The sequence below is a fragment of the Podarcis raffonei genome, chromosome 9 (assembly GCF_027172205.1).
Source record: "Podarcis raffonei isolate rPodRaf1 chromosome 9, rPodRaf1.pri, whole genome shotgun sequence".
Lineage (NCBI taxonomy): Eukaryota > Metazoa > Chordata > Lepidosauria > Squamata > Lacertidae > Podarcis > Podarcis raffonei.
In genome coordinates, this window is record NC_070610.1 from 43,420,960 (window position 1) to 43,446,357 (window position 25,398).

The 25,398-nt window shown below is 39.0% G+C and overlaps 1 protein-coding gene across 2 annotated transcripts in view; it reads left to right on the forward strand.

The window, feature by feature from the left end:
• Positions 1-25,398, forward strand: part of TTC29 (tetratricopeptide repeat domain 29) — a 104,791-nt gene that overhangs the window by 22,141 nt on the left and 57,252 nt on the right. For both annotated transcript variants that reach the window (XM_053403181.1, XM_053403182.1), the window contains exons 5-8: positions 1,048-1,271; positions 5,861-6,046; positions 20,793-21,005; positions 25,017-25,102. In XM_053403181.1, coding sequence (XP_053259156.1) covers positions 1,048-1,271; positions 5,861-6,046; positions 20,793-21,005; positions 25,017-25,102 — 709 coding nt within the window. The remainder of the gene's footprint in view (positions 1-1,047; positions 1,272-5,860; positions 6,047-20,792; positions 21,006-25,016; positions 25,103-25,398) is intronic.

Consider the following 25,398-nt stretch of genomic DNA (forward strand, 5'->3'; position numbering starts at 1 on the left):
TAGTAAATAGCAGTGCTCTGTTCTGAAATTTACTTTGTATATAAAACCACATACTAACCATTAGGGACTGTTATCAAGTTCTACTGCTTATATTAAAATATGATCAGAGCAATGCTTTTAAGCAAAATCTGTTTCCATGCATGTTTCAATAACAGGAACAAGTAAAACTGCATGTTTCTAATGTTCAAGCGTATTTTAACGATACAATATTGAAGGGCAGCACTTTCTGTAAAATTGGAATTAGCTGAACTTTTAATCAAAAAATCAACAATTAATATTCTACAGTTGGTTTGATGTAACATGAAAATGGCCTTACTATAGCAGAGTAATATGCCTTGAAATATGTACCATCTCTTGATAGTGTTTAATTATACATGTTTTAATATGAATATCTGTTCCATGTTTATTATTAGAATAACTTTGATATACATTCTTCATTGTATCTCTGTGGATATGTCATTTGGTTTTAAAATTAGGTGGAAATTATGAAACTTCTGTGTTACTAAATTAGTCCCAGCTGAAGACGGATATTGAACACAGGCAAATAATATGTAAGGAGTCTAGTTCTAACAAATACTATGTCAGACATTTTAAACCAAACCACCATAACCTCCAGCAAAACTATTTAACATATACATTGTTTTGACATGCAGTATATGCTTAGTTTCCCCCACTGCTCCCTGTTTTAAGTAAACTCTGAGCTTGTGTTCTAGTGAACAAATGCCGCAACGTTTGGGTAAGATCCCCCCCCCCCCGTAGGTTAAGTCAGTTGACCTTCATGGCTGATTTCAATTGCAGAACACTGTTATATTTGTAATGCAGTTCTAGTAGAAATAGTATTAAACGCCTACTGCGCCTTCCCTCTGTTGAAGATGCATGGGCATTTACCAAGAAAAAAAATGAGTTGGTGAAAGGAACACTTGTCGCATTTTAATCACTGGTGTATACTGATTGCGTGTGCGTGTAAGTAATATCTGTGTGTGTATCTTGATCTCTTTCAGTGGAAGTAGATTAAAGAATTAAAACTGGCCTTTTTTAAATTCCCAGTTACCGGAATTCATACAAGAAGAACATCTGCATAGACATGCTGCGACAGGGTTATCACAAGTCTTTCGCCGAGCTCTTTACTCTGATAGAGCACTGGAATGCCTTGAGGGAGGCTGCAGGGCCTGGGTCAGCCATATGGCTGGAGAAGTCCCTAGCGGAGCAGCCTGATAAGCTGGATCAACTTCACCACTTCCTGACCAGGGCTGAGGCAGCCCTACGATCAGGTAAATAGAGGAATTCTGGGTAATGGAGCAGCAATGTGTGCCTGAGGGGAGATTCCAAATTGTTTCATGTATGAATTTGAAACATTACTGGGCTTTAGCACATTTCAGCCTTAGTCAACTGTATTTATAGAATAAATTGTGGGTAACACTGAATTATCAGTCTTACAGTTAAATACTCAGGTGACAAAATGAGGAGTCTTTTCTCTCTCTCTCTCTCTCTCTCTCTCTCTCTGTGTGTGTGTGTGTGTGTAAAGATGTCACCAGGATCCCATTGATAGAATTAACTAACACCTCAATTACAATCGCTCTAGTGTTTTCCCTACTGTTTAGTTTTATGTATTGATTTTTAAAATTAAGTACTTGCTATTGTATGTTTTTATCTAGCAATTAAAGTCAGTTTGGTCTAAAATGGAAGACCCAGACTGTTCTGTGCATGATATTTTCCTACAAATTCCAGGCCAAAGTTATTTTCTTTGTGTTTAGGAATGGGACCATGACTGTTAATATTCTTTGATAAAGAATGTATCCATGTATCAGTTGTTGAATTCCTCTGATTGAAATTGTTGTGTTGAATATGGTCCTTCTAGGCTGCAGTCTCGTATCCACTTAACACACCAATTTCATTGTGAAAGTAATTTCACTTTGTTAGTGGTGAAGCGTTGCAGCCATAAGACATAGATTTCTGAGGAAAGGCCTCAGGACATGCATCAAGGGCATTAGTAGGCAGGAGAGGAAAGGACTTTGCATCTGATGGGGTCAGGGTGCAACAGGATTGGCTGTTTTGGAATGCATGGAATTGTGATCTTATATCCAGACTGCAGGTGGAAATGAGGTTGAAGGAAGAGGCAGGACCTAAATATGGTATGGTGCCACAAAGAGTTTTCCATATTAGTTAATGGAGAATGCTGGGCACACTGTGTATAAGAATAGGGGCTGTAGTCCATTTAGATAATGTGGAAACAGGCAAAATTGCAGCAGCAAGAAAAGGCTGGTATGAATCAGAGTGAAGGGGAGCATTTAATACTACATTTCATAGGATATGCTATCAAGTTTTAGATATTGTAGTGCAAAATGCTTGCAAGCAACTTGTTTGCCATGTACTCCTCTGATGTGCTTAGTAGACATACAAACAGGGCTAGTTCGTACGGAGTCATCCTCAGTAAATCTTCCTGAGTGCAGAGTTCAATATTATTTTACACAATATTGAAGTCCTAGTTTGATATCCCTATATGTGATTTTCTCCAAATGGTTAGGAAGATGCTGACTGTATTATTTTAATGGCTCAGTCTGTCATGTTGGGAGCTAGGACTGGTTTGCAGGCCAGCCTAGGCCTAATCCGTAACGTAATGACCACCTTTTCCTCCATCATGCACCCTTCCCACAAGTCTATGAGTTGCTGGTTATTCCCAGGTGCAACCTGGTTTACCCAATATGGCCTAAACTATACAACTGCTGAACTGTGAACTCTTTAATCTGTCTACCTTCTCAGAAGCCTTCATTTTACTCACAAGGTTCATCACTTCTGTAATGTTTCAGTTTTAGGCTTTCTGTTGTTAGCTTGAGGTTTAATTCAGAAATGGACGGACAGAAACTAAAATGACAGCTTAGAAAATTTGCAGGAAAATGAACAATTTTAGATTGTGCTTATGTTCATCACATGTTGAAGACTGGCTATGTGGAAGACAAAACTTTTGTTTTCTAGAAAGTGGACTAACCCATGCTAATAATAATAATAATGTATTATATTATTAATAGCATACTGTGATCGACAAAATTTTGTTTTGAACCCAAAGCATGCTGAAATATAATGTGGGCAATTATCTGGGAGAGCAGTACTGTCTCTTTTTTTATACCTGTCTGTGCAGTAGTCTAAACAATGTAAAGAGACAGGCTAAAATAAAAAAATTGCTCTGCTTTATTCATATGACTCCAGCACATTTGGCCAGTTTGTGTCCAAAACAATTATACTGAAACGGTTATCTTTGTGCACGACTTATTCTTATTCACTGAAAGGAGAGACACTTGAGGGTCACATTAAAGTTCATTCAATCAGGGCTGCAACAGTAACAATAGTCAGCCTCAGGTCACTTCCATCTCTTGAGAATTGTAGGGTACTTACCTCAAGTTATTTGCATAATTTTACAGAACTCTGCAGCTTTGATATTCAGTAACAGAGAGCAGTTAAAGCTATCCTGTCGTATGTATTACTTTATTCCAATTAGCAGTCACTCCATTTTTTTCTTTGCTCTTTTTGATCTGTTTACATGGGATGTACTTTATGATACCATTTAATAGGTTTATTGCTACTTGCATTCGTATCTGCTGACACATATCACATTAAAATGCAGCTGGGTAACACTGAGGACTGGAAATGCAATATTGGATGTAACACACGTGTGTTTGTGTGTGTCTGTGTCTGTGTGTGTCTGTGTTGCACTGCCTCCGAAGTGGACATGGCAGGCTTGTCTTTAGAGCTAGAAGAAGACAATAGCCTCCTTGCCCTTTTGCTCTTTTCTCCCTCATACAGTACTTCTTAAGGAGACAGCATGAGCATGTAATTTCATTTTCTCAAACTAGTTTCAGAGAATAAGCACTCTTCCAAGCAGTGACACTAAGGTAGATGGGAAACTCACATTACTTCAGGAGGGCCTCTAGGAAGGCAAGAAATAGCTGCTGCAGACCATTCCATTCACCCAGTAAAGGAAGACCACAATAAGCTTGACCAAGAGAGGCAAGGGAATCAGTCAAGTGAAGATTGAGTCCTGACTGCCAATGAAAAGGTGCATTTGAATGGGGGAGATTTGCTCCAATAAGTACTGTAAACAGTAACATTCTGCCAGAGCAGTATGATTTTCTCATGATACCACCAGATATTCCTGCACAAAATATACTGAGCTACAATGTGATTATTTATATGCGTACCTTAAAGCTGTGTGCAGGGTGGAGTATAATAATCATGGCAGAACTGGTTTTTATTAGTTGTGCTTCACAGGGAAACTGAGATATGAAAGCTAGGAGCTAAATGTCACCTTAAACCTAGGTTATGGTCGCTGCAACAGAATGTCTAGGCACTCTTTCGTATAAGAAGAATACAAAGATGAAAATGAATGGATTGCAGCTAAAACCGTATTTTCACATAGTCTAGTCCTCATCTGAAGACTACAAAAAAGAAGGCCACACTTCCTGTGCCCGCCCCCCTAATATTCTTATGAGGGTCCCTTCTCCAGTCCTCAGAGAGTGGCAGAAAAAGGTCCTCCTGTCGTCCCAGCAGTGGCCGTTTTAATCTGAAATCTTAGGCACAGTACTGCTCCCAGAGCTCAGAAGCTGCTCACATTAATGAAATTCCCTGTCGCAAAATGTGCCTAGAACAATGGGAGTTTGGGACGCTGTGGGGCGGGTGGGCTATACTATAGAAATTTACTTCATTGTGCCACATAAATTCATGTTGCTATCAGAGAATATTAGGTTCATGACAAGGAAGCAATCTAGCCAAAGTGTAGAAGAGATTATGTTGAAATTGGTATTTCAGAACAAATTCAGTTCTTGTGTTTCTATTTCAAATGCACATCTATTTGATAACATTTGATTTCCTTTAAATTATTATTATTATTATTATTATTATTATTATTATTATTATTAATTATTATTATTATTATTACCTGCAGGTCCCAGAGCAGGTTGCAGCAATTTCAACTTCAGCATTAAAAACAGTTAAAACAAATTATAGGCAACGACCGTTTTGTGCAGGGGTTACGTTCCTGACCCTCATGCAGGTTGGCAGGGTTCACATAAGCCTGCTGCTCCCTGTTATGCCCCATTACGCTTCCACCCCTGTCTAATTCCCTTTTCCAGCCCCTTCCGGGTTGCAGTGATGAGCACGCATGTTGTCGCACACAAATTGAATGTGTGCAAAACTGTTGTTGCTTGTACAGTAGCAGGAATGAGGTGGGTCCTGAAAACCCACATCTCAGATGTCAAAGGCCAGGGTAAAGAGGTGCCTTTCCAACATCTTCTGAAAGCCAAATGGTGAAGGTGTCAGACACACCTGTGTATAGAGGGCATTCCACAGCTTCTCTATATCCTCAGGCAGCAATATTTGAAATTGATCCAGTACGGATGGAACAGACGGTGTATTCTGAACATAAGAGAAACATTATGCCTCTCTGCAGGGTTGATCTTGATGGGAGGCTGAATGACCCTGGAAAGGAGATTTGGCTCCAGTTGCAATTGTGTTTGCCAGTGTGATACTTATATTTTTCCCTATAAGTGTAGATGGCTGCTGTTAAGGCATGTATTTAAGGGCAATGTTAGGCTTTGAACTTCACCAGCTTCCTGACCTTTGTGATCCCAATTTCTTGGGGAGAGAGGTTCTGGCCCATCTCCTTCTAGCTCAGGGGTATGTGTGAACTCTTAACAAGCATATGATCTACGTAAATACTGCCCAGAAGGGATAGAGTCCAATGAGATCCATAGAAAGAAATTCAAAGTCTTGAATCTTGCACATTTGTTTTTAAACTTAATATTAAGAAAGTAAGCATAGAGTATATTTTATCATATCTTAAGATGTAATTACTTTCTTTTCACCGAAGAATTCTATGATGACGTGTATTGTAACCAGCTGAATTTGGCCTATTGCTTCAACAAACCAGAAGACAGATGGTTAAGGAATTACTTCTATGAACAATCCTACAAAACTGCTCAGCTGATTAAAATAGATGGCGGAAGAAGAGAAGCTGAAGCACATTCAAATATGGGCCTTGTGTATGAGGAGCAAGGTAAGGAAACAGAGAATATAATTGATTGCATTGAAAATTATTGGCAAGGTCCCTAAAAATCTGTATGTGAGCAATAAGGTTGTGAAGTGTAGGATGTGGCATCTGATGCAGAATCAAGCAGTTTGGGTATATTTGTTTTCACGTGCTTTCTGAGGGAACATGAAAATTTGATGATCTTTGCTGAAGTGACAAAACCATCAAAATAGCATAAATTCTAGTGACCAATAGTTAGGATTGTGTGCAGATGATGACTCAATGAACTGTTTGGTAAACACCAATTTTGTTTCTAAATTTTGTTCTTAACAGCCGTGGAATCTACAGATGCAATTACTAAGTAGCATTGCCCTTTATACAAATCCAGAGTTCACATTTTCTTGTGTTGATTAGTGTGTGGCAATATTGCACATATTTCTGCTGCGTTATGGCTAAAGAATTCTTTATAATGGCAAAAGCTGATGCAGACTTGATTTTCATCGGTTTCATTTTTTAACTGTTTCACCTTTCAGAGATCAAAAATGAAATTACTTTCAGAAAATGATATAAAAATTAATATCTTCAAAGACTCTTGCTAAGTGGGACTCTCTACCCTTATTAACCCACTGCCTAAACTCTGTTTAATGCATGGTATGAGAAAGATAATTTAATATTTAAATGTATTTACGGCAACATTGCATGATATGCTAAAAAATGATACACTCCAAAGGTCATAATGAAAACTTGTTCAGAAGAAGGCCACAGAGGTTTTCAGACACCTCCCATTTACTGAAAAATAGCAATGGTGTTCAGTCTGTTCTGATTGGAAGAAGCACCAAACCTGTTTTTAATAACATTTTATTTTCACAGGAAAGTGAAGCATTGTGAAATAGAAGTAGGAAAATTCTGATTTGCTCTGAGGGAGTAATTTGTGGCTGGAGCATCTGTAGGATTCCTTCACTTAATAAAAGCTAAAGGAATTCAGCTACAAGACTTAACTGTAGGAAATGATTGAAGGAATGTGAATTATTGCATTCCATATAGATTACGCCTTTCAGTACACTTTTCTTTGCAATAGTCTACATAACAGTGGGATCTGTTTATTTCAGCATGGAATTCCTTTAGATGTTAGTGCCCTTTCACAAAATAAAAATGCCAAAAGAACAGATAGTATATTAACAATATAAATAGTAGCAACACTTTAAAACAAATAATATTGCAGGCCAGATACTTCACACAGCAGTGAAAAGCCAGAAATGAGGGGTGAGGCAAGCATCTCTAGGGAGAGAATTTCACAGTCTAGGATGGCCACAGGAAAGGTTTCCTTTCTCATTCCTGTTAACCTCAACTAAAAAATGCAATAGTAGCCTATTCAGAAAAATTAATGATTGGGCAGATTTATACGGATACAAGCAGTCTTGTAATTATCTCTTACTAAGCCATTTAGGATGTCTTTAGACTGAGCCCAGAAACAAACCAGAAGTCAGTGGTAGCTATTTTAACAAGTGTGTGTGTGTGATTTTAATGAAAAGCCTTATTCTGCGCCAGCTATAGTTTCTGGACACATTTCAGAGGTAGCCTCATATTCACAGTACATTGCATTAGTCTGGTCAGGATGTGTAACTAAGACATGGATCACCATGGCCAAATTTGACATCTCTAATGAGCATAGCTAGCCCTTCAACCTAGTCTCAACTGACACCTAAGCATAAGGTTCGAGCCTGAGTCAAAATTACAAACCAGAGTCTTAAAGAGGACTGCAATTCCATCCAGACTTTGTATTCTCATATCAGTAACTCTGTCTTGCTTGGAATAGTCTTCAATTAATTCACCTATTGACAGCAAAGTGTACCTATTGACAGCCAAGAAATTACTGTAATATTTTGTAGAGAAATATTGTGTGCCAATGTAATGCACTTCCAAATTTATATTCTGACAATGTTTTAAATGTTTTAATTCTGTATATGCTTGTGTGGTAGGAAGTCCCACTGAACTCAGTGGAACTTACAAATAGGCCTAGAATTTTGCTGTTAGGGTGGCAACCCTTCATTGAAGCCTATTTTAGAATTACATTTTCACTTTGGAAAGTTGTTACCAGTCTTCCACCAAAATGCAGTGACCCAATTCATGCGTAACACTGAGCTGAACCATGGCTCAGCATGAACATGTGAGCTCCCAGAGGGAAGACTGCAGCTGTTTTGCTCCTTCTGCTGCATTGCTGTGAGCAAAGAAATGGGCTGACCTGGTGCATCACCGAAACATGGGCTCCTGATTTGTTTCACTGCAGGCAAAGCATGAATACTTAGCAATAGAACAAACCTTGGCTACAGCTTGAGGTTTGTCTATTGTGAGTCAAACCACTAGCCCGGGTTCAGATAATACTCTAGGCCAGGCTTCCTCAACCTCGGCCCTCCAGATGTTTTTGACCTACAACTCCCATGATCCCTAGCTAGCAGGACCAGTGGTCAGGGATGATGGGAATTGTAGTCTCAAAACATCTGGAGGGCCGAGGTTGAGGAAGCCTGCTCTAGACCAAATCACAGTTTAGCTCACAGTGTCACAGCAGTAGCTGGACCAGAGGAACAGCAAAGCAGGCATGATTTCTTCTCTGGGAGTCCATGCGCTCGCACATCCGAGCTAAGCCACGGTTTAGCTTCGTGTTATGTGCGAACCAGGTCAGCAATAGTTTCATAGTTCTAGTTGCATTAAAAATTAAAACCATTTTCATTAGCCTATGAAGTTTGACTTGAGAGGTCAATGTGAGAGTTTCTGCAGTATGTTAATGTGGAATGTCTTTGGAGACTGGTACAATTCCCTGCCATTCCATGACCAGAGGGAAGCACCCATAAATCCAGAATGACAAGTCTGAAGAGCAGACTGATGGAAATACTTATTGGATAATTCAGTTCATCTCTATGCAAGCACAGGGTTTTGCTTCCCGTACAAAGATTGTAATCTTATTACACTGAAATAATATATTGCTATAGGTATTGAACTGACAGTTATTAGCTTGAATTGATTCCACATTGATTATTTGTATCTTCAATTTAAATGAATAGGATGATGAAATCTACAAATAGGCCTATGTGACAAAATGATATGTATGCTGATGAACAAAAGTCATATTGTTGTTAACTATGGTAAAAATGCATACATGCATGCAGCTGAACTATAGTGGAAATTGGAACAAATTGAAAGGATTTGTCATGCTGCATTTACTTATACTGTACTACTGTTTGGCTTTTTGTTACAACTATATATTTATGTTTTAATATTAGGGAGGGGGAAAACAAGAACAAATCTCCCTTTTTATAAGACTTGGTGTAAACATTTCTTAAACAAATAATTTAGATGCAAGCAAGTACAGCTGAATTAGCCCTGTATGAATGCCTTTTCAGCATTCTGGCTAACACACATTTTTAGTAGTATTTTGTAACTGTAGTATTTTGTAATTATTTTTGTTTTCATAATTTTTAACTTACTTTCAAAAATCCTAGAAATATAGGAAAACTGTAGCAGTTTTAATGATGAAGCTTTTTCATTATAGCTTCTATCGTTTTAAGTTTAATATCTTAGACAGCTGACATGCAGTCAAAGGTTTAGCTAATCAGTTCAGTTTGATTTATTGTGTTTAACGAGTAGCCATTACACACACACAAATAATAATAAGAAGAATACTGCTGATAATAGTGGTTTACATTTCTAATTAGTTCTAATTGATACATGAACCCTATCATCCTCTGATCACCACTTTGGGCTCCCTAGCCCACAATCTCAAAAGTTTGCCTTGTGTTCACCAACTCCATTGATGCTGCTGTTCCAGAGATTCTTCTGCACTTACCTCATACATGAGCATTTCCTTCAGCCTCGTTTTCTCACTGGCCATCAACTTATACATGGTACAAGTTGTCCCCCTTTTCTTCAAGGCTTATATCCCCCCCCTTCCTGCTTCTAAGGAAGTAAAATTCTGTGTTGTGTGTATGTGAAAATCTTTGCTTGGCGTGCCTCTCCTTTTTAGCAAGGAAGTGAAAAGTGGAAACCTATGATCAACAGGGACAGCCTAGACAGGGGAAGGCAGAGACTGTTTATGTACTAAATGTATAGGCCACTCTTCAGTGCAAGACTCTCATGACGGTATACAATAAAAGGAATAAAATCCTGCAATAAAACACTATATGAAATCAATACAAATCACGAATTGTCCGAGAACAAGTAAAATTGGTTGACAGGGCTTTGCTTTGATGAGCCAACTAATTTTGGGAGGCATTCCCTTGTCGTTTCTCTTAACGAAACAGGGCAAGGTAAAATGAAAAAGGAAGCTGTTTGTTTTTTTACCACACCATTATACACTCTCATATTCCTCAATTCCTTGCATGGTGACAGCAGTTCCCCTGCAGTCAGTGGAAAGGAAGGCAGAAGGGAAGGAACAGGCAGCTCGTGTGTATGTGTGTTGATGGGGAGCTTCTCCATTCATCTCTACGGCTTCTGGAATAAGCATAGCCACTTCTTGCCTTTCTGAAAGTTTGGAGTCCAAGTTACAGGCATTCATGGCAACAAAGTGTTTTTCTTTTCGCTGGAAGCCCAGGTGGCCTCGGCCTCCTCCACAAGAGTCATCTTCTTGAGCCTTTCCCCCCACACCCCTCTTAAGGGTCATTTCTTCCTTCCAGCGATCTGTTGTTGCTCCCACGCCCCCAGCTTTTCCCTGAAGTGAGGCAAAATAAGCTGAAGTGAAATCAGTAACAGCACTGCAGATAGGAAAAGATAATAAAACTCCAAATGGGCCTGCTGTCTAGCATTGTAACACAGCCTCTTCCTTCCTGAATATTCCCTGTCATGGAGACTCCTCATTGTCATAGGTATAATACAATACAGTGGTACCTTGGGTTAAGAACTTAATTCGTTCTGGAGGTCCGTTCTTAACCTGAAACTGTTCTTAACCTGAGGTACCACTTTAGCTAATGGGGCCTCCCGCCGCCGCACGATTTCTGTTCTCATCCTGAAGCAAAGTTCTTAACCCGAGGTACTATTTCTGGGTTAGCGGAGTCTGTAACCTGAAGCATCTGTAACCCAAGGTACCACTGTACCAATATCAAATGATCGTGATTGAGCTGATTATTAGGGCACTGTTATGTTAGCTTTCTTTTTTTTAAAAAAAAGATATTTATTAAGATTTTACAGAATGAAAAAGAAAAGAAAAAGAAAAATACAAAATAAAAATAGTTAAAAAACAATTCCATCTTTCCATCACTTATTTTTCATTTGCTTGTTTCCCAGACCTCCTCACACCTCCCTTTTTTGTATTCCAATTCAATTTATTAGTTCAGCAAATCCTTTCCCTCTTTGTTTATCCTAGTCTTTAATCTTAAAATATTATAACATTAAATTTTTACCTGTTAATACTCCATTTTTTCATATTCCTTATAGCGTTATAGCTAAAAACCACTTAACTTTTTATCCAACATCATTCTAACATTCATTAATTTTACAATATTTCTGTAGATAGTCTTTAAATTTCTTCCAATCTTCTTCCACCGACTCTTCTCCCTGGTCTCGGATTCTGCCGGTCATTTCTGCCAGTTCCATATAGTCCATCAGCTTCATCTGCCATTCTTCCAGGGTGGGTAGATCTTGTGTCTTCCAATACTTTGCAATAAGTATTCTTGCTGCTGTCGTGGCATACATAAAGAAAGTTCTATCCTTTTTTGGCACCAATTGGCCTACAATGCCCCTGTTATGTTAGCTTTCTTGTCTGCTATATACATATCAATGCATACATAATATTAGAAATGAAAATAAATCTTCTATCATTCATCATAAATGTATGTTTGGTCTTAAGCACTAAAGTTCAAGGTCTTGTGGTTGAAAAAATATAGACACAGTACGCTCTTTTCTCTTTACTTTTGCTGAGTTTCTTGGGCTGAAGTTTGCTCCGCAGAATGTCCAAAGCATAAAGTCCACTGAATTCAAAAGGAAACCTGGGGGGGGGGGGATTTCATGTGGGCCCCATGGGCTGCTTCCCCATGAATTGCTCTTGTGCAATATGCCCCCCACCTTTTTCTGAAGTCAAGGGAATTTTAAAAGCAGTCTGTGGGTCTGAAGGAACAGCTTCTGAAAAGGAAACACTGTTTAAAAAATTTAGGTGCCCATTTGGATCATAATTAGGTCCCATCCCTAAAGTCTAATATATCTTTAAACAAGGCTGCAATTGAAATTTATTAAAACTTCAAATGAATTATTTCATTGCTTTTTTAAAATTCATTTTTCTACATTTCTCTTTTAAGTCTGTTACTGACACCGCTGCTTGTATTTTACCTGTCTGTTTCTGTGGTATTTTAATTATTTATTGTTTAATGAGTAGTACTGAGATGAAGCTTCATTCAAAGCTGCTTTCACCCCCAAAACTTTTTTTTTTCGCTTCAAAGCTTCGCAAGGCATTGGAATGCTGCATTGGATCCTAATGTTCTTGTTAAACAGAAGAAACTTTTGGAGAGGCAAAGTTACTGTTAGTTCTTTGCAGAGGAGACCTTGGTTTTAGAGATGCCCTTTCCATTGGAGCTATGGAATTATTGTCTAGGGAATAAATGATTGTCTGTAGAATTATTGTGCGGTGAATTAATGTGTAGCTAGGATCCTTGTTTTTTATATCTATTTATACATTATTCAAGTGTAATCTTGGAAACAATCCAGCCAAACGTTTGCAGTCACACTGGTTTTAATAGAATTAAGCCTTAAAGTCCCCCCTGGTTCATTAAAATGGATTTAATATTACTTATTGATGGCTGGAATGTATAGCTAAATTCTTACGTTTTACAATGGCTGGATCTGATAGCGTATCGGCAATGAAGTAGTCAAATGGTATCTCAAACAGATACTCTGGCAGTGAGACCCCAGATGTCTTACTCTCTTGAATGTATGGCAGATCACCAGAAGAGGGAGCTACTGCCCTGATATCTGAAGTGTTTGAGTGTCACCAAGGCAGCTGAGTATTACTTGCTGACCTACAACTGTCAAGTGACATAAGGGGCCAATAGGATTTCACCTGACCCTATAAAGCATCAAATTCTCTAGCCAGTTCTCCAGTCTAAGCAGCATTGCAGTCAGAAAAGGCTGGGTTGGTATAGTATATATACGTACTTGCCCCTTGCTTGCTCTGCTTTACCTTGCTTGGTTGCCTGTGTAATTCAAAGTAATAATAATAATAATAATAATAATAATAATAATAATAATTTATACCCTGCCCTCCCCAGCCAAAACCGGGCTCAGAGAAGCTAACATCAAATGTATAACACATTAACATAAAATCAGGTAATCCATTAAAATACATCCTAAAATCAGATCAGGATCAGAATAAAATCCAGAATAAACTGGTCTTTTGTCCACCCAACCAGTGACATAAAATGCACTTGTTTATTTTAAGGAAATATAACCCACAGTTCAGTAAAATTTGCAGAGCAACATACAAAAAATTAAAAACACAATAAAACAAATCAAAAACATGTATTATCCTGTTTTGCATGTGACACTAAGCCAAACCATGACTTAGTGCAAATGTGCAGGATCCTGGAGAAGAGCAGGTGCTTTGCCCCTGCCCCATCTTTTTGCTGCTGTACCACATTGTCTTGGCATGTTGTCCAAATCCAGGTTCATTGTTTAGTTTTCTCCACAATAATAATGAGCTGTAACTAAGTTTTGACCAGTGATTTACAGCTTGTGGTTTGTTCAGCACAGCCAAACCTGCATGCTCATGTGTTTCCTCTAAGTTGTGGTCTGGCTTAGCATGATGTGCAAGCCAGGCCAATAAAATATAGTATATGCAGTAAACTCATTAAAATATAGTATATGCAGTAAACTCAAATAAGTATAACAAAAAACAAAACTGGCCAAGATAAAACAGATCAAATTGAATTAAAAGGCCTGGGAAAATAAATGGCTTTGCCTCGTCGTGTCTAAATGGCATTGGAGTAGATGTCAGGCAAGTATCTCTCCCTTATCTAGTGGCAAAATTCCTGATTATAATTTCTTGTCTGGCAACATATTAATTAATAGTCTCTCTTGCAAATCTTGTAGTATGCTTGTATTTCATGAGCTTAGGCAGTATACACTTGACTTTATTGAGTTTCTGATTATTTTTGCTCGTGATTTGGGCTGTTGGTTTGATATGAAGCTATTAATAGTGTTGGCAAAATGAGAGCCAATGCATTTGCTAATAGGAATTGCTTACTATTAACAATAGGAAGAACTGGGCGATATACTTACTTTGTGCTTTCTAAAATCCCATCCACTTTTAAAAACAGGTACATAGGGCCGTTTGGTGCCACTGACTGTACTAAATTAATTCAAGAGGCCAAATAGAATGTAAATCTCTCAAGCATTTAAATTGAGTTCAAGCCCTTGCATTAGATTTGAATCAGAATAATATTGTTCACTGTTGGTTCCTACTTGTAAATAAGCTCACTTAAGTTACTAGCCTGCAGGGGATGGTATATGTTATGTACTGAAGTTCTCACCCTGGGCCAGCAGGGGGATACTGTAGATAATTTTCACTCAGGTCCACATATGCAGATAAGGAATTGAAAGTGAAGCTCAGTGATTGGATAGTTACAGAAAGTTGTTATTGTTGCGTTGTAGTGGAGCTCTATATAAGCAGGCTGGCTGAACCCTTCAGTTCAGTTCTGTTCTGGCCTGTGAATAAACAAGAGCTGTTTGAAGAATCGCTGTGTCGTCTGATATGTTCAGCCACAACTTAACAGTATAGGCGAATCTGTATTTCCCGCAGCAAACCTACTGTATCTCTGTGCTTGGGCTGGAGGAGGAAGCTGAGCAGAGAGGAAGGATAGAATACCCAACCTGCTTTCTGTGCTGTCACATCATGGAATATTATTATGATTTTGACGAGATTTCTATGGTAATATGGCAATGCTGCTTTCATGCCTGCAAAACCTGGGGGCCAGGGGGCTTTAAGAGGTTAATTCTGTTTCTTTTATAAAATGTTAAGTTTCTCACAGCTAAGTTATATGTTGAGATGGAACCTTGTGGGAATTTTAATCTCTATGATAGGTTTCTGCTGATCCCATGCTAGCACCTGGACCTGACACTATATGCTAGTCTTAGAAGTTATCTATGTTGGCGGTCTCCCAAACACCCTAACAGTACATAAGCCTCTAGACCACCTCTGCTAGGTTTTTAAAGATTTATAATAATCAGCATATGCTAGAGAAAGCAGAAAGTGTGGTGTACTGGCCGAGCTCCAGTTTCAGGAGTCATGTCCATAGCTGATAGGGTTGCTGGCAACCTCAAGGATGTAAGCATAATTGTAATGCTTTGTAGCTTTCTTTTTAGCTATTTAATATAATATTTAGCCTTCATTTCTATGTTCATTGTGTTCCGAATTCATTAAAAAACCACTTTGCTCTTTGGCGGACGCCAGCATGCAATTCCTCCTTGCCTATGGCTACCAGGTGAGTGCTTAAACACAAGGCTGCTAGTAACTCTCACTGCTAACAGATTTTAGAATTGTGTATTATTATTATAATTATTATAATTTATTATCTGCTCTTCACACTAATGTCCCTGGGTGCTTTACAACAGATTAAAACACAATGTTAAAAACTGTTTAAAGTAACTTACAATCACAAGAAATAAGGTGGGTTCTAAAAATATACACCTCAGGTGTCAAAAGCCACCGTAAAGAGGTGTGTCGTCAGTACTGTACTGTATAACAGCTTATTCCACCAGATACAGATTTTAGAGCTGCTACATACCATATAGTAGCTTATTCCCCCAAATATAGATTAAAATTGTAATAAAATGTTATTGGCTCTCTCTCAATTTTAGCTTCTTTTAAAGTTTCCAGTACAATGTGGACAATATAAAATTAAATGTGCTTTCTATCATAATGCTGCTGAACAAATGTGCCACATAGACATGTCAGATTATTTTTACACCATTGTTTTCAAGTGGGTTATTTTCATTGCAAAATGTAAAGTCTAGCAGAAAAGGAAATAATTAGTTTCTCTCGATATTGCTGAAACATGGAGCTAGAACAGGTCAGTCGATGCATCTTGCAGATTGCGACGTTTTGAATTACCTGAATAATACTTAAAGCAATCTTTGGACCTAATTAATGTCAGTTTGTTACATACAGACCTAAGAGAGATTTGCATTTATTTACTTATTAAATATCACATTCTTCCAACCATCCGTCTTTATTTTTCTGTATTGTAAACTTCAAATTTGTGTACTGTTTTCTTAAGTGGGGTAACTCTTCTTTTTCTTCCCCTGCCTTCAAGTAATCAATGTGCTGCTGAATGAGTTCATTTTAATGCATTCAATCATGCCTCTAATGTTTGTAGCTTACGGGCGCAGGCATCAGTAATGCAGGAATGTTATATGGCTTTAGTTTGGGCCATTTCATAAAATATTCATGGAATCAAAAATGTGCATCAAAATAGCGTCTGGGAGAATTACATTTATGTGCCTGCTTTTATGGCAGCTTCACATTTAAACCCATTTGTGTTAATATCTAGTCAATCTTTCTGCTCAAAAATAGTGCAGAATGATAAAGATCATATATATCCTTTTTCATTCATATTTGCCTAAGATAATTCTTTCCTAATAAAAATTTACACTTTTGCAGTTATATAGAGGATTAAGTGTAAAGAAGAATAGTATTCAGAAACTACAGAGAAGAATAGTATTCAGAAACCATAGAGATCTATGTGAATATGCATAGATTTACATTTACATCATATAGTTCAGGGGGGAGCTATACCTGCCACCCTCCCAAAATCAGGAAGGATACATTGCAGTTTAAATGTAGCCCAGATACCAGATTATTATTCAATATGTAAACTCTTTTTTAAAGCCACAAATCTTTTGCACTCACATTTCTAGTTTCTATGAAAAATGAATTATTTACTATATTTAATTCATTTTAATATATGAGTATTGTCTTTCCATTAGTATAATAGTTTAGAATGGGGACCCCCTATTGAAAGAAGCTTGCAGTTATACAGTGTCATTTCAGCTATTAAAAAACAAAGATTAACTGATTGATTTGATGCTGTATCCTGGGGGCTCTTAAATTATAAGCATTTTAGCAATTCTTTAATTTCTGTTAGTGATTCGTGTAATGGTATGTAAAATTGCTGTGTTTTCTATTTCAAGCATATATGTTCGTGCTGATCAGAAGGTTGGCGGTTCAAATCTGCGCAACGGGGTGAGCTCCCATTGCTCTGTCCCAGTTCCTGCCAACCTAGCAGTTCAAAAGCATACCAGTACAAGTAGATAAAGAGGTACCACTGTGGCGGGAAGGTAAACAGTGTTTCCATGAGCTCTGGTTTCCATCATGGTGTTCTGTTCTGCCAGAAGCGGTGTAGTCATGCTGGCCCAGAAAGCTGTCTGTGGACAAACGCCAGCTCCCTCGGCCTGAAAGCGAGATGAGCATTGCACCCCATAGTCACCTTTGACTGGACTTAACCGTCCAGTTGTCCTTTACCTTTACCTATGTTCATGCAATTTAGGGTGATATTGCTCAGGTAGCTCCTTTTAAATGGAATTGCATTTCTCTTCAAGGTGTTTGGAATACTTTCTACAGATTTTCTTTAAACAGGGGGAGGGGAGAGCAGTGAAATCAAAAGTTTTCAAGCATGCCTAACTCTTCACTGGTTTGTAGTGAGTATATTTGGGTCTGATCTTAATTCCTGCTGAATGAACATATCATAATGTTTTCTTTTCTTTTTTTCCCCTTTTCCTTTTTTCCTTTGCTCATATTTCCTCCACAAGTGACTGTGCAACTTTTAAAACACCAGCTTTCTTACAGAATAACAATGATATAAACCCCTACCATACCTATGGTTAATTCTGGGATTATCTGCAGCTGGTTTCCTAATAAAGTTTAATCAAAATTATAACTGATCAGTCACATATGACCATCACAGCATCTATACAATATGGGATCTGTTCCCCGATCCCTTGCTTACCTGTGTGAGGTGCACTGTCCTGGCACTCTCACTTGTTGGAGTGGATTTTGGTGTTAGGTGTTCATGTCCAGAGGCCAAGACACATTACCTGTTAGGCCCCTAGTATTAACAGCATGCTCAGGTTCCCATGGGCCATGTGTGCTGTGAGAGCAAGCTGTTTTGTGAAAGTGCTCCCCTGGTGTGAAAAGTGCCTTTTCTCCATAGTTTCCTCTCAGTCCCACTTTATGAACTCTAAGCATTGGTTGATACTATGTGCCCAATCACCTGAGTTATGGTCTCCTTGTGAGGTTTATATGCAGGTGGTAGAAAATGTTGATTGCGTGCTGAGTTACATCACATCCTATGCTTGGTCTTGGTGAGGTGGGCAGAGTGAACATTGATACAGAGACAGCTATTTTTTTAATTCTCCCTCCCACCCCACTGAAGTCAATAGAAGGGAAATTTCCTGTGCCAGGTTCAGGGCAGGTGCAAAGTTGTGCCTTCAGGAGTATAGCTACAGTATAGCTTGAAGAGGTCCACACCTTTACCAATACATCTTCAGCAGTGGAATGGCTGGGTTGATGGACAGAATATCATGAGTATTGTGCCAGCATATGGCTTCCACCATATTTTATAGCCTCTCAGTTGGCATAACTGATGGTATTGGATTTTGTCCACAGCTGACTTTCTTATCCTAATCCTATATTTTGTAGTTCTGAATACATTGATGTTTTCATCTATATTTGATCCTGTTATCAACTAGTGTAGCAGAATTCTACTAGAAAGGCCCTATAGTTTAATTATTTGTGATTTGCTCTCTATTAGCTCATCACAGTTCTGACTATAAGGATTAGGTTTCTAAATGTGTTCCTTTAACCATCTAAACTAAAAATCAGATTGAGAGAGAATAAAATTATTGATATACCTGGTTTCTCCAATTGCAGTCAAAAAGTCACTATATAATGGAAAGCTTTCTACAACTATATTTCTCACAGTAGGCCCTTAGCGGAAAAAGAGTAGACACAGATGCTTTATATATGTGACTCTTGTGTGGCATTTAGTTGCATTTTCCCCCTCATAGTCTTTTAATTTTTATTTCAATTTCCAGTCTTTCTCTCAAAACTCCAGTGGGTAGATTGACAAGCTAAATATGCATGAATCAGAATGCCAGAGTTTGCTTTGAGGAATTGTCTAGAAAGGCCCAGACCTTCCACCTATATGTGGAAGAGACCTCAGTGATGGGGTGATCTCCATAAAAATGTATATTCAACATCTGAGAACTCACTTTTGCCTATGCGTCTCTCCCAGGACTCAGATCAAGTTTCTTGATTGAAATGGTTCATTGATCTGAGCCACTGGATCACATTTTCTTCTATTGATATGTGATAAATTCATATTGTTGCACTCAGCTGATTTTACTCCTCACATCTCCCAACCAATACATGCCTTGTGGTGGGAAATTATATTTTCCAACTTCTTTTATTAGTGGCTGCTTGCTTGGGATCTCTGTGATGTTGACATAGTAATCACTTGGAGATTTCTTCTGTTTTCCATTGAACTTCTGAGGGCATATTTTTGAAGAGCATGCCTAAAAGCATATTTCTGGGGACAATATCATTAGTGGAAATAATCTGTTTCTCTCCAAGATTTACAGCTGACTTTACAATGCATGGACATGGACAGTGTTAGTCTCAAAAAGACTATATTTTACAAGCAAGATCAAAGGCAGTGGAACAAACACCAAATATTATATGCTCAATAACAGACTATAAATACTTCTTTAAAGAAATATTTCCCTGTTGTTAGCTGCAATTTGATAATGAAACTATAGATAGCAGGTTGAGTCATATGTTTCAATCCAGCTCGTGAGTGCCTGTGCATGTTGGAATGAGTTTGGCCCTAGATACATGTGGCGCTGATGTGTGTTTCATCAAGCTAAGTTCAGTTCAGGGGCAGATGTGTGTGGATAGCCTTAAAGATTCTGACAAGATGTCAGAGCCTTTCATCCTGGAGAATCGTGTGCACAAGAGCCCACTAAGCAGCTGGGTTGGAGCAATAGTACAGTCTTTTCAAGAACAATAGCTTTAAAAGTATTTAAATTCATTAGTAAGTACTGATGATTAATGATCTACTGTCGGCTTTTATTTCCAGTGAAGTCCAAATTAAGAGGAACATACAGTTCAAGGTGTACCTGTATAGACAATCTTCTGAAGGCTGTATTTGTCTGTAAATCACTTTTATTTGCTTTGCAAACTGAAACTAATAGCAAACAAAATAAACATGTAATTACTTTATATTGTATCCTGGTCCTAACTATTACTGCCAGGATATCTCTGTACAAAGAAATATGTAGTGCTCTATATTACAAGTAGCTGCATTCTGTGGGGGGCTACATTCTGAGGCACCACGAATGTCGGTGAAATTGAAACTCATTGAAAAAGCCTTCAAATGCCCCACCCCACTCTGCTCCCGTTCTTCCCTTTTTGTGATGCTTCAATGAACCTTTATGATGTTTCCGGTCACTTCCAGGTTTGGCGCAATGCACATATACATGGTCACACTGATTTTGGACATGTGTAAATGGAGAGCTGCATGTCTATTCTTCCAATATTGTTGTGGACACACCCCACATTTTTGTCTTTGAATTGGCATATCAAAATATTGTCTGTTTATCATAATGTTATTCTCAAATATTATGCCTTTTTAATCAGTAAGTAATATCCTATTGGGAGTAGCTAATGATGAGAGTTCTTCAGGAATATTTTGTAAACTACGTAGATGCCTTATCATTATGACTGGCTTACATTCTTCAGGTCAGTTCCTGAAAGCCGCAGAACATTATGAAGCATTCTATCAACTGACAGTGGGACGGATATGGAAAGATGATACAGGCAAGACTCTCACTTCACTAGCCTGTGAGCATCTCTGGAGAATTTACACATTACTAGCAGACAAAATGCTAGGAAATAAAGAACACCAACAGGCCATCAGAACTCTAATAAAAGCACTTGAAATGGCAAAAGAAGGTGGGTAGAAAATAACACTCCTGCATTTCTCTCTTTAATGTGCAGGCCTGTTCTTTCCCAGGAGTAAAGTAAAAAACATCAAGTGTTTGGTGATTATTTTCTATGAAATTCAAGACAAATGCTATCAATATATTTCTAAATCTTGTTGTAAAACAGAAGTACCTACTTGCTGACAAGTAGGAATCCATTTATTTCTTGAAAGCTTTTAACACCAAAAATGCAGTCTCCTGAGAGTACTTTTGTAAAACAATGAGTCCATAATCGGAAGTAAGGTCACTGGCAGCACTGCTGGTTGCGGTTGTTCACTGATTATTCCCTGTTACTTGGCTGGCATTGCTTATTGGACTGTCAGCTAATTATGAATATTACCTCATTTGTTTATATCAGAGCTGATAAGCTTTTTCACCTTAGTGAAAAGTGACTTTCTTAGTGACTAAGATAAAAGCTTGATTATTGGGGAAAGGGTTTTGTGCTGCCTTTGGTAAGGGTTTCAGGAAACCTGGAAAGTTTAGAGCACGTTTGTTTGTTTGTTTGTTTGTTTGTTTGTTTGTTTTAGTACCAACTGTATTTATTTATTACATGCATTTATGGCTTGCCCTTCAGTAAGCAGTCCCAGCATAGGTTGCACGCAGCTGAATAAACAAATAAAGCCAGACAATGCTTATCAGTAAGCCAATAATTAAAACCAATTTAAATAGCAAACAAAGCCTCGGCAAAAGGATGTATCTTGTCACACCAAGATTTGCCCATTAGAAGAATTGTGTTTCTATGTCTCACATACATGCATGCATACACTTTAACTTACTCACAGAATATCAAAATTATTAGAGTGTTTCCTCAAGCGATAAGTTGATTTAGGTAGATACTATGTAGTCTTAAGCTCCTTCATGCACAAACTCAGCCGCATGGGGACTGCTTTGCTGTGGTGCTCACTGTTGGTTATGCTGAAGTAGAGCAAAGCCTCTCCTCCTTCCAGAGGGGAGGAGTTGCGAGCGGGAGCCGGTTCCCGTGTTGGCAGGGGGGCGTATTTGGCCCCCTGCGTCATTACCCGGCTGCTGCGCTGCGCCCGTCAGCCAATAGGGCTGGCTTGGGGGTGGGGTTTAGCCATTTTCAAGCAGCCGTGGCAGCACCATCCCCTCATTCTGCCACCAGTTGGCACCAGCCTCTTGGTTTTTCGCTTACCTCGTAGCAAATCGTCACAACTTTTCAGGTATTGGCGGTTAGGCATTGGAATATGTGCTGTGTGTTGGAGGGCAGGTTGTGGCCATCACCTACCTCTCCCCTTTTTGGGTATTCCGTTAAAGGAATCCGGCTGTCGTGGATCCTGTCTGATGCCCTGCTGGTGGCTAGGGCCATGGCACGACCCTCTGTGACGTCAGGGGAAGCTTCCAATTGTATTTGCATCAACAAGCTCCTCCCACTGGTTGTTAACCTTCGGATGACTCCCCGCTGAACAGGGTGGAGTCATATATAGATTGTTTGATCCAGTGCCTAAGCCAATACCACTCACATGCTGTAACCAACAAAGTTGTGGCCTTATTTAGTCCATTAACTAAAATACATGTCTCCTTGTGTCTTATTTATCCCTAAGCAGGTGGTTGCAAGTTTCAAAGGTGTGGCCATTTGCATAGGTCTTTCCCACTTGGTGAGGTCCCGTCTTTCGGTCCCAGCTCCTGCCCACCTAGCAGTTTGAAAGCACCCTTAAGTGCAAGTAGATAAATAGGTACCGCTTTATAGCGGGAAGGTAAACGGCGTTTCTGTGTGCTGCGCTGGTGCTGGCTCGCCAGAGCAGCTTCGTCACACTGGCCATGTGACTCGGAAGTGTCTCCGGACAGCGCTGGCCCCTGGCCTCTTAAGTGAGATGGGCGCACAACCCTAGAGTCGGACACGACTGGCCCATACGGGCAGGGGTACCTTTACCTTTACCTTCCCACTTGGTTGGTCTGCCTTCCACTGAAGCAGGGTCTGCTCAGCCTACTTCTAGTCTGCAGCCATATATTGGAGATAGTATAAGTTGTGGAAACCCTTTGGTGATCAGCAGTTGTATCAGATCAGCTGAAAAGATTCTGAGAGAAGAAGAGTGGGCTCCATACTGCACACATTGCCCCCAGATTATGGATAAATACCTACTATCAAGAAGATCTTGACTAATCAGGGTACTGCTCTGACTTTCACATCTCACCAGTACTTGGTATTCAAACTTCAGTTTTCTCCTTGACATGGGAGGAACTTTGCACTCAGTCTGTTTATGATTGCAGATTATTTTAAAGAAAACAGTGCTTCCCTTTTTTTGTCAACCTTTGTCTAAAGATTGTTCTTCAGCATGCTTTTAACAAAAAGATTTGTTCTAGAGATCATTGGTCTGAATGCTGATATTTCTTCCTTCTACAGAAACATTCCTTAAGCCGCAAATCCTAATCCCCCCCCCTTCATAGTTGTATAGTTGTGTGTTATTTAAACATATTCATTTCAGAAGTGTGTAAATATTAGGGGCTATGCTACTAATTGTTGGTTTTGTGCAGGGGCTCAACAGTTAACTAGTAATTGTAAATTTCACAGGCATGTTTAAATGGTTACCTTTGTTGTAATATGCATGGAAGCAGCAGAGAATATCCAGTGCTTGTTCTAGACCCATTAAAATTAATGACCATTATTAACTTAGGCCCATTAATTTCAGTGGATTTACTCTAAGAAGAACATAATTGGATACAACCCAAAAACTTTATCCTTAATTGAACTACCACTTCTGTGCCTGGAATCAGGGCAGGCTCTAAAAACCTGAGATGCCCTGACCCGCTAGAATCCCTTCCATTAATTCTCCTACTTGCATATGGAGGAACCCTCCCTGCTGGATACACAGAGATTGATAAAGCAGCTTGCTCCCAGCTTCTGCTGGAGCACAGCTTGTATTCTCCTGACACTACAGTTCTCACTTAACCTACCTGGTCACTGCTCACCATTGACTAAAACAGGAGAAGGCTACTTTGTTATGATATTGCTTGCTGATAACTTACATCTACAGAAAATGTAGTTACAGATAGGTAGCCGTGTTGGTCTGCCATAGTCAAAACAAAAAAAAATTTTCCTTCCAGTAGCACCTTAAAGACCAACTAAGTTAGTTCTTGGTATGAGCTTTCGTGTGCATGCACACTTCTTCAGATACACTGAAACAGAAGTTGCCAGATCCTTCTATATAGTGAGAAGGTGGGGAGGGGTATTCCTCAGAAGGGGAATTTCAGAAATAGACTGGAAAGAGAAGCTGCTGAATTGCAACTCATTACCAAACTTAAAACCATGGAGAGACCTGGTCTGAACAAAGACATTGGATTCTTATCTCATTATACATGACAACGCCATTTTTCACCTTCTCACCCCTTGCTTTTTCCTGTAAGACCTATTGCAGTCGTTAAGAGTCGTCAACAGGCTCATCACAGCTATCTGCCAATCACCCATTCCCACCACCCTTCTGAGGAATACACCTCCCCACCTTCTCACTATATAGAAGGATCTGGCAACTTCTGTTTCAGTGTATCTGAAGAAGTGTGCATGCACACGAAAGCTCATACCAAGAACTAACTTAGTTGGTCTTTAAGGTGCTACTGGAAGGAAAAAAATGTTTTGTTTAGAAAATGTAGTGTGGCGGGACAGTAGCATTCATGTAACCTCCCAGCAGCTGAGTTGCTGCTACTGCTTCCCAGAAGAAGGAGGCAGTGGGGAGGTCCATGCAGCATGAACACACTGGCAGGAGCACCATGCCATCCTCCCTTCTGCCTCTTCCTTCCCCCTCTCTTGGTAAGCAGCAGCTTCTCAGGAGGTCAAGTGAGCACCACCATCCCACCACAACTGGTGTTCACAACTGATCTACAGGTTGAGGAGATAAGTAATAATAAAGTATTAATGTAAAAACATGATATTTAGAAATGCATATCAAGTACCAGGCATCGCATTAGTTTTTAAGCTTTCTGATGATAAATCTTAATGATAATTATTGCCTTGATACCTCTTATTTAGCGGGGAACAAAAAGATGGAAGGAGAAGCTGCCTACTGTTTGGGTCTAGCATATCATACAGTTGGAGAAGAAAAGACAGCAATAGAAGTAAGTTTTTTAAAGAGTTGGTTCATTACCTAATATACATTATTGCACTTACTATTTAAGCTATCATATCTGTGGTGGGTTTGGTTGTATATATTCTCTTAATGGATTGAATTCTGAGAAGAGATAAAACTGTTAGCTCGGTAACTTAATTCTATGTCAATTCTTAGTTTTCAGACAGCTCGTTTTGTATACAGACAACCTAAGATAATTAAATACAAGCACTGGAACTGGTTTCTAAGAATGATTGAAGTAATTCTCAATTGTATTTTTTTCTCTGTTGTTTCAAAATAATAGTA